Source organism: Mytilus edulis, chromosome 10, assembly GCF_963676685.1.
Source record: "Mytilus edulis chromosome 10, xbMytEdul2.2, whole genome shotgun sequence".
In the NCBI taxonomy this organism is placed as follows: Eukaryota; Metazoa; Mollusca; class Bivalvia; order Mytilida; family Mytilidae; genus Mytilus; species Mytilus edulis.
In genome coordinates this window covers 12,946,214-12,962,498 of record NC_092353.1, presented here as the reverse complement: position 1 = coordinate 12,962,498, position 16,285 = coordinate 12,946,214, and the positions used below count along the sequence as shown (strand labels likewise).

At 32.1% G+C, this 16,285-nt stretch overlaps 2 protein-coding genes across 2 annotated transcripts; one reads left to right on the top strand and one right to left on the bottom strand.

The window, feature by feature from the left end:
- Positions 1-539: 539 nt before the first annotated feature.
- LOC139492591 (kyphoscoliosis peptidase-like) lies at positions 540-6,202 on the top strand. Its single transcript, XM_071280743.1, has 4 exons — positions 540-794; positions 2,642-2,757; positions 3,840-3,956; positions 4,897-6,202. The coding sequence occupies exons 1-4, from the start codon at positions 540-542 to the stop codon at positions 6,200-6,202; spliced, it is 1,794 nt and encodes a 597-aa protein (XP_071136844.1).
- A 4,197-nt stretch (positions 6,203-10,399) lies between these two features.
- LOC139492590 (toll-like receptor 4) lies at positions 10,400-12,949 on the bottom strand. The gene has a single exon (XM_071280742.1). The coding sequence runs from the start codon at positions 12,947-12,949 to the stop codon at positions 10,400-10,402; it is 2,550 nt and encodes an 849-aa protein (XP_071136843.1).
- Between the last annotated feature and the right edge of the window lie 3,336 nt (positions 12,950-16,285).

The window sequence follows — 16,285 nt, the reverse complement described above, 5'->3', positions numbered from 1 at the left end:
ATTTATCCCTGAACAAACAAAAAACCAAGTCGAAATCTAAATTCGTACGATTTTGTTTTTTAACTGTTTAAATTGATCTCAAAACATGATCTAATTAACAAATATTTACTTAAGTAAATGAGAGTTTTTTTACACATTTAGTTGTTAAGGATTTACAACTGAAAAACAAATATATATATATATATAATTATAAACATCAAAATTTAAAAGATATAGCGGCTTTTAATTTGATCGTCGTTTACTTCAATATCGAGAAGTTTCCAGTAATGTAGACGACCTTTACTATCTTAGGTAAGTCATATCTATTCCACGTACATATATTTGTCTATATAAATATGCATGATGACAGTTTAATCTGTTAAAAATCAATACAAATACATGATTATGCAGAATAATAATGAAACAAAATATTTGAATTTAAACTTTACATATATTGCAATTGATTTTAAATAATGTTATCAGTCTAAACGATTTGGTTCCGTCAAATCCTAATGGGAACCTTAACTGTTTCAGAGATACTAATAATTTAACCTGTAGCCATGGGATGTGGTTCATCTTCGTCATCTGGCACGGAACAGTCAATCGAAAAAGTTCAAACTAAGGAAGTTGGAGGAAATCCCAATTATGCAACAGCTGTCAATAAATCACAAATTGTAAAGTCGTCAAAAGTAAAGACATCGAACAATGACAAAACCAGAACACCGATCAGTGATAAAGTAAAACCGTCAGCAAAATCTGATGATTTCAAACTTGACTTCGACGAATTCAAAGATATAGATGAACATGCCAGACAGGTATTTAGTTTTGTTATTTTTTCAAAAAGGAAAACACGCCTCAGTCAAAATTGACTTTCGATGGTTGAGTCATGTTGTTGTCTTTTCTTTTCAAATTTTTTACTTTTATTTCATTTGCTTTTGTAAAGAAAATACACACAAAGAGATACTTTAAACGCAGCGAATACTTTAATTTGTTTAACATGTTTATAAACATGTTTAACATGAACAAAATGTAGTTCATATTGAAGATTTCTAAGATTGTACAGACCAAGCAATATGAAAACAAAATCTTAGTCTCATCAAAGTTTCAAGTTTCCTGGTATAACGTTAATGATAATAATAATAATTGCTAGTCATTTAACCTTTTAATTTAATATTGTTGAACCCCTTATGTCTTTATGTAGTCTATACATAACATGATGTTACTCAACAACCCTATATTTTATCAATTATTAAAAACAAGATTATTCACTAAACACCTCGATCAATAGTTTTTAAAATGTTATATCTTTTGACAAATTGTAACAATAGTTTCTTTCTTTTCTTATACATTTAATTTAAGTTTTTATCATCTGTTTTCTTTAAATTGATTGTATTAATGTTCCTTTAATATTGTGGTGTATCATACATTAAATAACATGAATACATATGCACAAACATATTTCACCACAAGGCATCGAATTGCATAAATCATATCTGATTAACACACTATATTTCTATTAAATCTTTTTAAAATATCAGAAATTACCGAGTTTACTTGCAACAGGAATAAAAGATATAAATTCATGTCTTCTGATTAAAAGGACCCCACATGACTTTCAGTCTCTCAATAGTTACGAATTGGTGATAATATATTTACCAGAACGATGCAATTCATTGTGTATTGTTTCCTTTTAAAGTTTTGTAATTCTCAGTTAAAGTTGTAGTATATTCGGTAAGCCTGTACTTGGCAGCTTGAATGTTATCACATAACTTAATATCAAAAACCAGTCCCATGTTTTATGACACTAAATCATGGTTGTGGTGTTCTCATACGCTGTGTAAGAACAATATCAACTGACGCAAACAAATTCACAAATATACATGTTCTACATGTATATATTATTATAAAATAAACCATTTAAGAAAATTAATACGATATTCCCGTGCTTGCATTTCCTATCACGATTTTCTTGATAGAGGGTTGCTGCTCAAAAGGAAGCTATTAAACCTAGAGTTCCAAATGGTGAAGTTGAAATCATCCCTTCGTACATTTTACGGACGCCATCACAAGTTGGTTGAACCGTTTCACAAATGATATAGGATATGTTCCTTACGTCGTAACTACAATCCCCTTCCCTTTAATGAATGTGACCTACCGAATTAGTCTATATCCGGATTTGTTATAACATAAGCAACACGACGAGTGCTACATGTGGAGCAGGATCTTCTTACCCTTCCGGATCACCTGGAATCACCCCTAGTTTTTTGTGGGGTTCGTGTTGCTTATTCTTTGGTTTTCTATGTTGTGTCATGTGTGCTTTTGTTTGTCTGTTTGTCTTTTTTAATTTTCAGCCATGGCGTTGTCAGTTTATTTTCGATTTATGAGTTTGACTGTCTCTCTTTTAATCATACGCATTGAGGACGATGACATCGTTAATTAAGATGTACTAAGTGATCAAAATAAATACGTGTACATGAGATTGTATGAAAGATGGATAATGACATGTCATAATTGTAATATGCATATGGAGCACTCACCTCAATACAAAACCGTTTCCAAAATAACTAGTCTTCTTTAATATACAAGTTTTTATAAAATGTAAAAAATGCCAAGTATTTAATAGTTAACACCAACTTCATTTACATACAAAATTCATCTTTAGACGCCAAAGTCTGTTGAAAACTCCATCGACGAACTTGCTGACTACCTGTCAAAACCTGCCAAAAGTGAACTAGAGACCATCCGATCTTTTTATGTGTGGATCTGCAATAATATCAGGTAAGATAAAATTAAGTCTAGGAAATTTTGATAACAATCAAACGATCGATATTTAAGCCTAGCTCAGTTCTGCTGTTTTATAAAGGAAAGAAATCGACAGTGATACACAGGCAAAATTTGTTCACATGAATTTCACATGAATCTCACATGAAATTCACAAGAAACATTTCACGTGAGATTCACCTCAATCGAACTTATACATGAAACTCACGTGAAAATTTTCATGCGAATTTCACGTGAATTGAGATTTTTTCACATGAATTTCACGTGAAATTTACAACAAAATAATTGATATTTTTCATGATTTTGATTATATTTGAAAATTTAGATGTTATTTGAAATACTCTATTTTAAATGTGAATTTCACATGAAAAAATTACGTGATTTTCATATGAAATTCACATGAGTTCCACATGAGATTCACATGAAACTCACAAAAACGGAATTTCACGTGAGTTTCATGTATAAGCTCGTTTGAGGTGAGATTCACATGAATTTAAATTCACGTAACATTGATGTGAGTGAAATTTGCCTTTGTAAGAAAATAGAAATATCCTCACAAATACAGATCTTGAGAACACACGTTTGAGAGGAGGTTCAGAATTGACTGTGATTGTCATGTGTAGAACACTCATTATATGTATAAGTAGGAACAAATACCAAACTTACTTAAAATAAAGAGGGATTACGCAGCTTTGAATCAGATTAATGTGCCTTGTCGTGTTACTAATTAAAAGTGAAATATTTTGTGTTGAAATGCCATAAGCGGGGGAAATGAGACTGTAGTTATGAAAGCTATGATATGTATTTGTATGATCATCTGCGATTAATATTCTCCACAGGTTAAAATATTTATGCTGGTGTCGATAAACTTCCGATAATATTTTTAATTTGTAAACATATTACCGATATGCGAATGAATTCGCAGAAAATCATTGTAGAAAAACATCAGCAGTTTGTTTGTTGAATTTTTTTTCAGTTAAATTACGTTTACCAGTGTGCTGTTATGTAAAGATGTTTAAAAAGAATCAATAAAGCATATAATGGTCAGACAAATTTGTATATGTTACATTTACTTTCAGTTACAATGCCACAGCTTACTTTGGTGGGGAATCAGCCGCTAGAGAGCCAATTGATGTACTAAAATCTAAAAGCAGTGTGTGTGAAGGATATGCTAGGCTCTTCCATGCCCTCTGTGTGTATGTATATATAATATATAGAGAATAATACATGGCAAAATCCGTAGCATATGTCGTATCATCCCGAGACACCGATATCAGCCCAAGGACCTTTAGGCCTGAGGAATGATATTGGTCGAGGGTGATACGGCATGTGATACAGATTTTGCCATGTTTTATACGCTTTATCATATATATCAACAGGAGAGTTATATTATATGAACTGTTTTCTGATCCATAGCACTAGGTTACCTTCAGTTCTACTAAAAGCCTTAAAAGGACTTAAAAGAACTGTTGAATTACTTATCCAAAGCACCTAGCTTACCTTACAATTTGCGTGCTGTTGTTTTAAAAATATTTTGTTTATTTTTGTATTTTTTGTGTGTTTTGTATTTTTTATAGTTGCATTTAGTGTGCCAAAAAATATGAAATCTTTTAGAGTTTGGTGTGAAAAAGGGTAAAGGTGTGATAAAGGGTATGCGATAAAGGGTAGGGGTGTGATAAAGGGTATACGATAAAGGGTGCGAATCAAAGTTGCGCGATATGGATTAAACAGCAGCCTTTTTATCAAATATGCAAAACTACTGTTTTTACTACTAAAAATATGATAAAAGTTAATAAACTATCATAATATACGCAGAAAATTAAAAGATAAAGTGTCAGTTGGGAGAAATTTGAATTTCGTAACAATGGAAGAATATTCATAAAAAAAAAATTGCTTGAATGTTTTAAACAATTATATTCTGTTTGCATGTTTTTCACAAATTGTTTCTTGCTTCCCCCCCCCCCCCCCCCCCCCCCCCCCCGAGTACTCAGACTTCCTTCGTTAATAAAAACAGAATTGCTATAAATCAATCAATCAATCAATCAATCAGTGAATCACAATCTCCGTCATTCTGCATACAATGAAAATATATCAAATAATTCATTGTATATACATGTATAGCATATTTTATTTTAGAGCAAAAGACATAAAATGCCAAAAGATCAGTGGATTTTCGAAGGGATATAGTCATCAGCTTGGAACTATCTTATCTTATCAAAATAAAACAGAACATGCTTGGAATGTTGCATTTGTTCTCGGGAAATGGAGATTTATAGAGACAACATGGGGAGCTGGTTCTCTTGATGATAAAAAAACATTCATAAAGAAATTTTCAAATTTCTATTTTTTGACCAGACCAGAACATTTTATAGAAGATCATTTTCCTTACATCAATAATGATATAGAGGGAAGCAAAGATTGGCAACTGTTAAAAAGACCGGTGTCTCTTGAAGAATTTTCAAAAACTTTAAAAACAACAAAATTTGCAAGGGAATGGGGTATTGTATTTCCATCTAATAAATATGAAGTTGTCAAAGTTGACAGGGAGACTTCAATACCAATCGCATCGAAGCAAAACACTCTGACTAAAGTCAGTGTGAGCCTTTATAATACCAGCACAGAGCTCTGCAAAGAATCTGTAGTTATAGTTAAGGATAACTTTTCAAACTACACAATTACCATCAAGCCAAGAGAAACTGGGAAGTATATACTTAAGGTATACGGTACAATTGATCAATCACAAAATGTCATGCCGAATCTGACAGAGTATATGATTGAATGCACGTCTACAGAGGCAGAATACATGCCTTATCCAGAACATAATAGATTCTATGGTCCGTCTAATGATTGTAAAATTCGAGGTTTCGAAAATTCTAATTCAATATCAGCTTTTCAAATCTGCAAAACCGGTGAATTTGAATTGAAAATAAAGACAGAGAAGACTGTTAAGTGTTCTGCACAAATATACGAAACAGATGGAAGCAGAAGTTCAGATTTTATCATGATTGAACAATTGGACAATTCGGTTTGTGTCAAAGCACGTTTTATAAACAAGGGATACTATAAACTTACAATTTTTAGCGAGTTAGAAGGCCACGACACATATAGTGAAGCGATGAATATTTTAATTCTGAACAAAATAGGCACAAAAAACACATCACCTTTCCCTAAAACATATCCTTCTACAAAGGAATTTAATTGCCATCTTGTCGAGCCGCTTGTACGTAATATCCCGTCCAATTCAAATGTTCGTTTCGTTATGTCTTCTCCTGTGATTGAACAAATCTTAATCGATGGCAAGGTTTATAAAAAAGAAAACAATGAAACATGGGACGTTACTGTTAAAACAGGTGGCTCCGGTGAAGTAAAGGTATCCGCAAAAACAGACATCAACGCAAAAAGCTCTACCTCCATATACCTATTTGTGGTAGATTCAGAATAACATACTGATATATTCATTTATTTTATGATCATGTATATGTTTTACTTTTTATTTTATTTCTATTGAACAACTTCAAAATAAATATTAAACAGATAATAAATCATGTAAGTATTATTGGAGTATAATTTGTAATTATAGAAGTACTATGTATTTTGCAATAATCATGAATTATGAATTTTAATCTTAGAAAATATAACCATTTCACTTATAAATGTTTTCAGAAAGGTAAAAGACAACATGTAGGGTCACTATCCATTTTTTGTTTTTTTTCCATATCATAGCCGCATAAAAAAAAATATCAATGTATTGTTTCTGTATCTATAATGTTGTTCATGTTATATATGCAAAAATCCAACTCTCAACCTATATTATCTGTTATTATTATATGTGTAGAGCACTGAACCGCGTTGGTATTCGCAATTGCATTGGTCACGCTCGATTGACGATGAAGTTCGATTTTCGTACTCATGAATTGCAACGTAAGTATTGTGACGATTACTTGTTGTTTGTTTCGTGTGTTTGTGTTCGCGTTGAAGTGCGATGGATAAAATAAATGTTATCTGTATCTCAGTCTGCCTCAAGCTCTATAAACCGTAAAGAAAATATACTACCTTTAAGAGACTTTTTAGTGAGTTTTACTGAGATCTTTCTCAAGCCTTGCAGTTCTCTTCCGAATAAAAAAAATGGACAGGATTGTCCTTACTATTTGCATACAGGAACAGTAACTGTATAACACAATTTTTTTACATGTACATTTGTTTTAATGCAAATAAATCAAGTCTTAAACCAAACAGCTGGTGTACAAACATTTAAAGCGATTTCTAAAGAAAACAGATATATGAAAATAATTAAACTGTGAGTACTCATCGGCTAAATCATTATAATGGAATGGAACGTACATTAAAAATGATGATATTTTGAACATGATAAAAAAATTACTAAAATGACAACAAATATTTTTAATTGGAATACTGATTGTGTTTATTTTCAAAATAATTCTTTTTAAGATATACAAAGATTAAGAAGCTTTGGTGTTTATTTTTTATCCCAACAGGAAAAGTTTTGTAGTCAAAATGTATGTGGTCCTCTATACAGTTACGGGCAGCCAAGCGTGTAGATGTGTTCCTTCTTCACCGTAAATTACCTAAATATGCTTCCTTGGGTGGACATATTTTAACCAATTATCTCATCATATCCTGCAATCAGCATTTTTCTAAAAAACAAAAAGGTGGACACAAACAATCTTACAAACTACTGTAAAAGATTTTTACAGATCATTTTTTGTTCCGATTAAATGACTTTTGACCTATCTACGTACAGAAGGCTAATGAAATTTTAAAAAATACAGCGTTCTTTTCTGTTAGGGTCGTGTCTGCTAAATGTTTTTTCGCTATGCTGTAAGAAACCATTTGCATTAACTAGTAATAATGTTATAAATGAGACCATTTGAATTAAATAAGTAATACAGACGACACCATTTCAATGTTATTTGTTAAAGGAAACTGTGTGAATGCAAAATATTATAACAAACCATCTGATTTTCGTTTTATTTGTTTTTATCTAAACATGTTTATCTAAGTAACACATCTCAATCGTATATACGTTTATGTACGTGAAAAAATGCAGAACATGATGTCTCTTTGACAAAATCTCCGTTGCTATTCTCTATTCTTGGCTATATAAAACAAAATTTAAACCAATAGATGCACAAGTAAAAAATGAATTTTAATGTGCGTATTGTTGTGCGTTTTCTTTTCTACATTGGCTAGAGGTATAGGGGAGGGTTGAGATCTAAAAGAACATGTGATAAGTCTTCATTCGTTGGTTATAGGATACAAAATTCATGACAATGTATACTATGCGCTAAATCATTTGCTTAGCTTAATGTTCTTTTCAGTCTATAAATCACATTATGTTTCCAATAAAAAAACCAAAGTAGTAGACACCTTAAAAATTTTTGAATATGAGGTAGAAAATACTGTAGAATTATATAGTATGACCAATACAGAGATCAGTAGTTTATTTACAAAGGTGTTGAATATTTTGAAGTATAAAAATTAAGTCATTTTATAGTTAACTTAAGCTACATGTATAGAAAAAAACCCAGATGTTATAGATCTAGATTATGTGTGATTGTATGTGTGTTTTTTTTCTTCCTTTATTATAAATGTACTATGCAAGTAATTATCTGTAAGTGCTATGTCTAAGGTATGAGTATATGTGAAATGTATGGAAAGAAATTTGTTTGTAAAATGTATCATGTGGCAATGAACATGCATGACTGTAAGTGCAGAAGTTTGTGTGTACAGTAATTATTACTATAATGTATGAATGATAATGTGGGTAAATCAGATATATTAGTGTGTAGGTGTGAGTGTGTGTGTCTTTGTCAATATATAGATACTTCGACACGTGTACACTAAATCTGTGTGTATTGTTTACAAACTTAGACAGGTAAACTAAAGGTCACGACACGATACTTATCTAGGTCAAATCAATAACAAATTTAATAAAGACTGTAAAAAATATATTTACACTCAAACTTACCTTTACGCAATATTATTCCAAGCTTTTAAAACCACATAGAAATTAATAAACCAAATTAACGAAACACTTCAAAAAATATTGTCCAAACACGAGGATCAGAAAAGTCGTGTGAGGTCACTTGACCGCAATTTATTTTTGATTAAATAATAAAAGAACCCAAAAAGTCATTCCGGATGAATGATCAAATTCCGTAAAACAATTATTGTGTAGATATTTTGTATATGAATATATCTGAAAATACCATTTGTAACAAATATAATAATAGTTTAATGTGTGAATTTAACCAATATCATTTATTAGTTAATTTTACTGAATATTATCCCTGGGTATTCAGTTGTTATCTAACAGGGAAACTTGATGAAATGCTGTACACCAAGTTTAATTGTTAAACAGCAATATGTGCAATAAAGAATCAATTAGAAAAAAAAAAAAAAAAAAAAAAAAAAAGAGATCTAAAAAAACAAGTTTAACCCAGCCGCATGTTTTCGCCTTTCGCAAGTCAGGAGCCTCTGGCCTTTATGAGTCTTGTATGATTTTTAATCTTATTTCTTGTGTATAATTCGGAGTTTAGTATGACGTCCATTATCACTGAACTAGCATATATATATTTGTTTAGGGACCAGCTGAAGGACGCCTCTTGGTGTGGGAGTTTCTCGCTGCATTGAAGACCTATTGGTGACCTTCTGCTGTTGTCTGTTCTATGGTCGGGTTGTCGTCTGTTTGACACATTCCTCATTTCCATTTTCATTTTTTTTTGTCTTTTCAGGGAGGCATATCATTACCCAAAACATGATTGCGTGTCGCTTGCCTAACTATAATTGTCAAAAAATAACATGCATATTCAGGGGAAAAAAACAAACAAACAACAATTGATTCAATAGGTAAAATATCCAAATTCGCGCACCTGCAAACATATTGAACCCCACCACAATGACAAATTATGTATATTCCTGTCCGAAGTAGGTAGCCTGTAATTCAGGGGTTATCGTTTGTTGTTGTACATGTTGTTTGTCATATTTGTTTTATGTTCATAGTTTTGTACATAAATCATGCCGTCAGTTTTCTCCTCTGATTTGTTTCTTATTTGTCATTTCGGATCCTTTCATAGCTGACTTCGTGGTATGGGTGTTTCCTCTTTATCAAGGTCGTGTCATTTGGTTTCTGGTGGAACGTTGTCTTATTGGCAATCAAACCACATTTTATTTTAATGTATGTTAATAATGTTTGTTTTAATATTTTTAAACGCTGATATGAAATGCATAGTAAATTAAGTTCGTTAATTAAAGTTAAAAAATCAATCGAGTAAAACCATTGTATTGCAAAGCTGATAACTTTCCAATGATTTCCAATGAAAATTGAATAATTCGTCATAGTTGTCACTTCAGACTGTCTGTCGTCTAAAATACATATGCAATATGTCCAGATTTGAATGGTAAAAACATTTTCCAAAACAAATACTTTCAGAAGAATAGGTAAACAAATTCACTCAAATGAAAGTATTTAAATAAATTCTGTTTTCAAAATAAAGATTCAATTCTGGTTATTGTGATTATTTCGTCATTGGATCACAGCGTTGATTGGTTGATTGGTCCATTGTTTCATAATGTTCAATGATCACAGCATTTAAAGATAAAACAAATGTGGAACACATTATCTATTTAAGACCAATCGTAATTTTAGTTTATGCCATGGGTTATCTGCAGACAGTGGGTCTTCCGACCATTCTATCAGACAAACTCTATGCCAGATTGATGAAAACTCGACAGGTACCTCTTGTACAGCAGTTCCAAGATTTAACACTGTTATTAAAACATGTTTGCATGCCATTTCATACTTTGCTCTCTCTATTTCGTATTGAGTCCATTCTCTGTCGAGTAACCCGGGAGTCAACACGAAGATAACTTGTCGACAAGACCCAATTGCTTCAGCGATGGATTCTATATAAGATTTTCCAGCAAGCAGATCACGATCTTCGATGCACAATTTAAGTCCCCATCGTCTTTCTATTTTATGCGCCAAATCATACTTAACCCAATCTTTTGCATCCTCAGAATAAGCAACATATGCATCATAAGTAAATTTCAAATTCATTTTTGATTCGATAACAGTTTTAAATGTACGATAGATGTAGTATGCTATGCGCCACCGGAAGTTGAAGATTACCGCGAATATAAAAGCAATTACAGTAAATGTTACGAGTAAAGATATACCAAAACGTAACCATATTCCCGCATTACAGTCAGAATATAATTCGTGGTACTGGTCGTATATCTCAGAAGTGCCTTTTACTTCGCCATTTGATAATCTGCATGAATAGTTTTTGTTCGAGATATTCTGATCGTCTGGGTCTAACTGTACCTTAGTGTTAAATAACCAACTGATAAACTGTCTATTTTCACACGTGCAGGAAAACACGTTTCCAGCTAACAAAAGAATTATGTCTTGCTTTTGGGATAAAGAGTCAAACCAATCAGTGATGTATTTACTGATACTCACAAGATTGTTATTCTGCAAGTTTAATTTTCTCAACTGTTTTATTTCCAATATGGCGACTGGAACTTCGTGCAATACGTTATTTGATAAGTCTAGTTCCGTTAATTTTGTATTTTCGACAAATGCATCCTGCGGTAATGTCCACAAACTATTATAAGAAATATCGAGAACTCGTACTGATGGTATTAGTGTAAACAGATATTTACTGATTGCCTGACTTTTTCCGAGTTCCACATGTCTGAAAAATGCCTCCTCAACATTGTTAAATGGTGGTACATACTTCTTTTTTAAATACAAAGAAGCATCTATTCCAGACATATTAAGCGATTTCAAATTATTCTCTCCTTCTATTTTTAGATCTGGGAATTTCTGAAACTGATAATATGACATGTCAAGTTTTTCTAATGATGACGCATTTCTCACCGTAAAACCATCGCCACAGCTTTGTCTAACGAAATGTGAAAATCTCAATATTTTTAATTTCGGAGGAAGGGAGATAATTGTTCTACCAGGTCCATTGATAAATCCTTCACTGAAACAACCAGTGGCCTCGTAATCGAATGATGTGTTACCATTAGGTATGCGCAAGTACGTCTCATTGCTAAATCTTATTGGGTTATACGAAAAATCAAACAGAACTATATTTTTTAAATTATGAATAAGAGTAAGAATTTCTTTCATTTTTCGCCCAATATGAAATGTGAACCTGTTCGCGGATAGTACTATATTTTCAAAACATGCTGGGTGGTCATACGAAAGTAATGAATTCTCACGAAAATCAACAATGCCATTATCAGCTAGATTCAATGTCTTAACACAAATAGTCCTCAGATATTTCATCATTTCACTTGTAATAACAAGTGTGTAAGGAAATATGTCATTATCTAGAAGTTCATAACTTACTCGTTGAAAGTTAATGACATCCATGGTGGTATTTTGAAAAGAGTGTAATAAATCCAATGCTCGTATTAAATGAATATGTGTATCCGCTAAATTAAGAACCTTTAAATGTTTAAAATATTGAAGAGAACCATAGTGTACCTCCTGTCTAAGTATATAATGGCATCTCATCAAGTGTAGTTCTCGTACCTTCATAGTGAAATGTTTGAACAAGTCCTTTGGCATTGCAGCTAACAAACAATAATCAAATCCCAACACTTCTAACTTTACTAGACTTTCAAATTCTGGTCCAAAAACGGGGTACGGAACAAGGTCCATATATAGAATTGTTAAATTGGAAAGTAAAGAAAATGCAGCTCCTGGGTATGTATAATTAGTCCGAATTAGTTTTGCGTCTTTCATATTCCGACGAATGTCCAGCTTGTAGAGGTTACTTGAAAACTTAAACATTTCTGGATGTATTTGGTTTGATATGTTTCTTATATTATTTCCCGAAATATCCAATACTGTTAGCTTAGTTAATGGATAAAAGACTTCCTTTTCAATACGACATATATTGTTCTTACTAACAAGCAATTCTTTCAGATTCGAAAATTGTACAAATGAATCGTTTTTCAAGACGGTTAGTAAATTTTCACTCAAATCCAACACATCAATGTCTTCCGGTATATTTGGGGGTATTGTCTTTAATTGCAGGTAACGACAGTCAGCCCTCTTGTATCCTTCACTATAAACTATTTTACATGGCTTGGCTAACACTTTCCCGAATAGTAAAAATACAGTACAAAATATATAAATCAGTTTCATTTCGCGTGTTTTTCTCTTGTTTTTTTTAAAGTATTTCATTCATGTAATTACAAATAATGCGCATATTATATTGGAGTGCTTCCTTGTTACAGTTCTTTTAATATATTTTTAAAAATCGTTCATCACAATACATTTAACGCTTTAGAAAGTATAGAACACGAGTATAAATAACAATGACACGGAAATATAAGTTACAAACAAAACATAAATACCCATACTTTAAAGGACGACGCTTTTATTATTTCCTGACTGATTTTGTAAATTTTGCAAGTCTGTAATAATTAGAATATATCTTTAACATATCTAAATACAATTATCTAGATTTGTTTCTGTCAGTACATGACTTGTATATAAAGATAGAAGTTAACAAGGAAACTGGCATGCTTTAGGAGATTTAAATAAGTGAATAGTTTGTCGATGTTCGACTTTAAATGATCAACTGAACGTTTCATCCAAGTGTTATTTTTATAAATATGTTGTCAATAATGTATGTTTACAGAATTATCTAACTAAACATATGAATTTTAAAGTGTATTTAACTCGCCTTAGATTGTCATCTCATAATTTGTTTGTTGAAGTAGGCCGTTATCATGGGGTAAATAGGTTAGATAGAAAGTGTACTCTTTGTACTTTGAATATCACTGAAGATGAATTCCATTTTGTGTTACAATGTGAAAGCTATAGAGACTCGAGGAGACAGTTTATTAAACCTTATTATCATAGACGTCCATCGTCGTTCAAATTAGTGCAACTTTCAGCACTGAAAATGTAAAAGATTTGCGTAATTTGTGTAAATTCTTGTTTAATGCACTTAATCATAGGACCAAACTGTTATTGGTCAATACTTGATATTTATTTGCTTCTCTGATGTATTATGTCATGTTGTGTTATAGAAATGTATTTGTATTTATTGCACTGATAAGCATAATGTGCTTAAAGTAATAAAGAATTGAATTGAATTGATTGATTTGTGTTTGCCACCTTAGTACGGCGATCCAATTTATAAGTTTATATCCCACAATCTTATAGTTATGAAGACAGCAATGAAATTGAAATTTTATTCATATATTTATTAAAAATCAGTGATGGAAGATATATGATTACCATGTATTTCATTTAGTTCTTTCATGTGTTCCCAAAGTCAGAACATATACGGAAGCTGTAGTGTTACATATTAACATTATATCATTCAAGAAAAAGAACATTCAAGTAAAAAAACTTGATGACAACATTTTTTGATTATTTAATTTCTTTACTTATTTCATAACCCATCATCCCACCCTTCACTGTGTACAGTGTTCTATGTCCCGAAATCTTATTTCTCTAACGTTTGTGCTATTTTCACATTCCTTGATCGGTGTGAGGAAAATAGTTCTTCTCACTAGTGAAACATTTGTTCTTGGCAAATGATTGGTCGAAATTTAATTGTGACGTAAAGTGTTTTTGGTTTCTTCTGGAATTTCCTTTTATGACGTCATATAAAAAGGCGACTATGCCTAACGACGTCACACAAATAGTACACAACTGTCTTCAAATCTTTGTAAAGGAAGGCTAAAATCATTAAGAAAACAGATTTCACCACCAGAACTCGTGTTTTACGATATTTCACTATTCTCAACAGTCTAATTTTAATTATTTAAAAAGCTCGGCAAGTCTCCCGCTTTAAATATTTAAAAGTAACTGTCTCGAGTGGAGAAATATCTTATTACACTTGTTGCAGTGGTTGAATCTATATCCTTCCCATTGATGAACACTGCAATTATCAATATTATAATCCTGAATCATGATAGAATATGCGTCGTTGGTATCTTTATTCCTAGATCCCCCCTTTTTCTCCCATTCTAATCATTGATACAAAAATGAGAAGATGTGATATGAGTGCCACCAAGACATTTTCAGTTAGCAATACATGTCATTATCAGGCCTTCGACAATGAGAAAAACCCATACCGCTATCCTCTATCGTATATAGCAAGTTGGAAAAAATCCCGATATAACAATTAAAAAGCAATTAAAACCAGAAATTAACGGCAAGATGTATGTACCAGTCCTGAATGTTTGCCAATTCATGTAAAGCATGCAACAATCAAACAATTAATCTGATTTATGTACAATATTAAACAGAAAAAAAATAAGATTCGTAGCCACAAACCGCAACCACTGAATTACAGGCTCCTTAACGTGTATTCTGTTTGAAAGGCTAAAAAATGTTGAACTTCCTACTTCTATCTTCGCAACAAAATACGTATTAGGATGTTTAAGCATCGTCTCAACAAATAAATCGTGAAATTGAGTCCGTGAAAATCTAGCTAAGAAAAAGAAATGAATTTTACATCAATTTGACTTCAGCACTATTGCGGAAGATTATTTGGCAACTTCAGCCATGTTTCATTTACTTTGACTATGTTGTAGAGTCTTTTGGATAAAGTTTTGTCATTTTAATTTCAACAATTGTATTTAACTATAAAAAATGCATGTAAACATGAAAGAGAGGAATCTATATTTTCAGCGAAGGATGGTAATATTAATTGAACATCCCAAAATTGATCGACACCTAGGGAATATGGAACATCGTGTCTACTTCTATATAAGCGTATACTTCATAAATCACCTTTACCAAAAAGTGAAATTAACATATTATACTATCGAACTGATCATGAATAATTGTCAATGGTTCTATCTTTTTAAAACAAATTGCGTCATACTATCATATTTTGTTTCATATGAAAAAAGAATCGCGTAGGAAAAGTGTTTCATAATAAAAGCATATCGCTATTCTATCAGGAAAAACCGTCGCACTTTAAAGAGAAAATATAGCACCATATAGTATCATATTAAGCGTGATTATGACGTAGAATGCGTTCTCATTCCGCTTCTTATCCAATTTGTATCTTTAGCCAGGTAAAATTCGACCGAGTATATAACGACAGTGAACCGACGCTGACGGAAGTTATTCGTTCGAAAACTGTCTGCATAGTCCGGATAACCAGGAACTGTCGGAACGTGATCATATTAAGGTCCGCTCTATCGCATTGCAAACGGCTTTGTCTGGTCTCAGTCGTATTGTATTCTGTAATCGGGACTCTGACGTGGGTATTATTGACGAATTTCGTATTAATAACGGGACTGTTCCGGAACGGTTTCGGCAATAACGGTTCGAAATCCTCACAATCTGGACTCAATCGGCAGAAAAACAGCAATGAAAAATTTCTCCAGATCATTCCCGTTCCACAGGACACCGTCCATAATACACATAACATTATTAGGATTTTGATCCGATACAGCAAAATCTGTCACGACATAGGGTGCAATCAACAGTTTTTTCTATGACGTCACA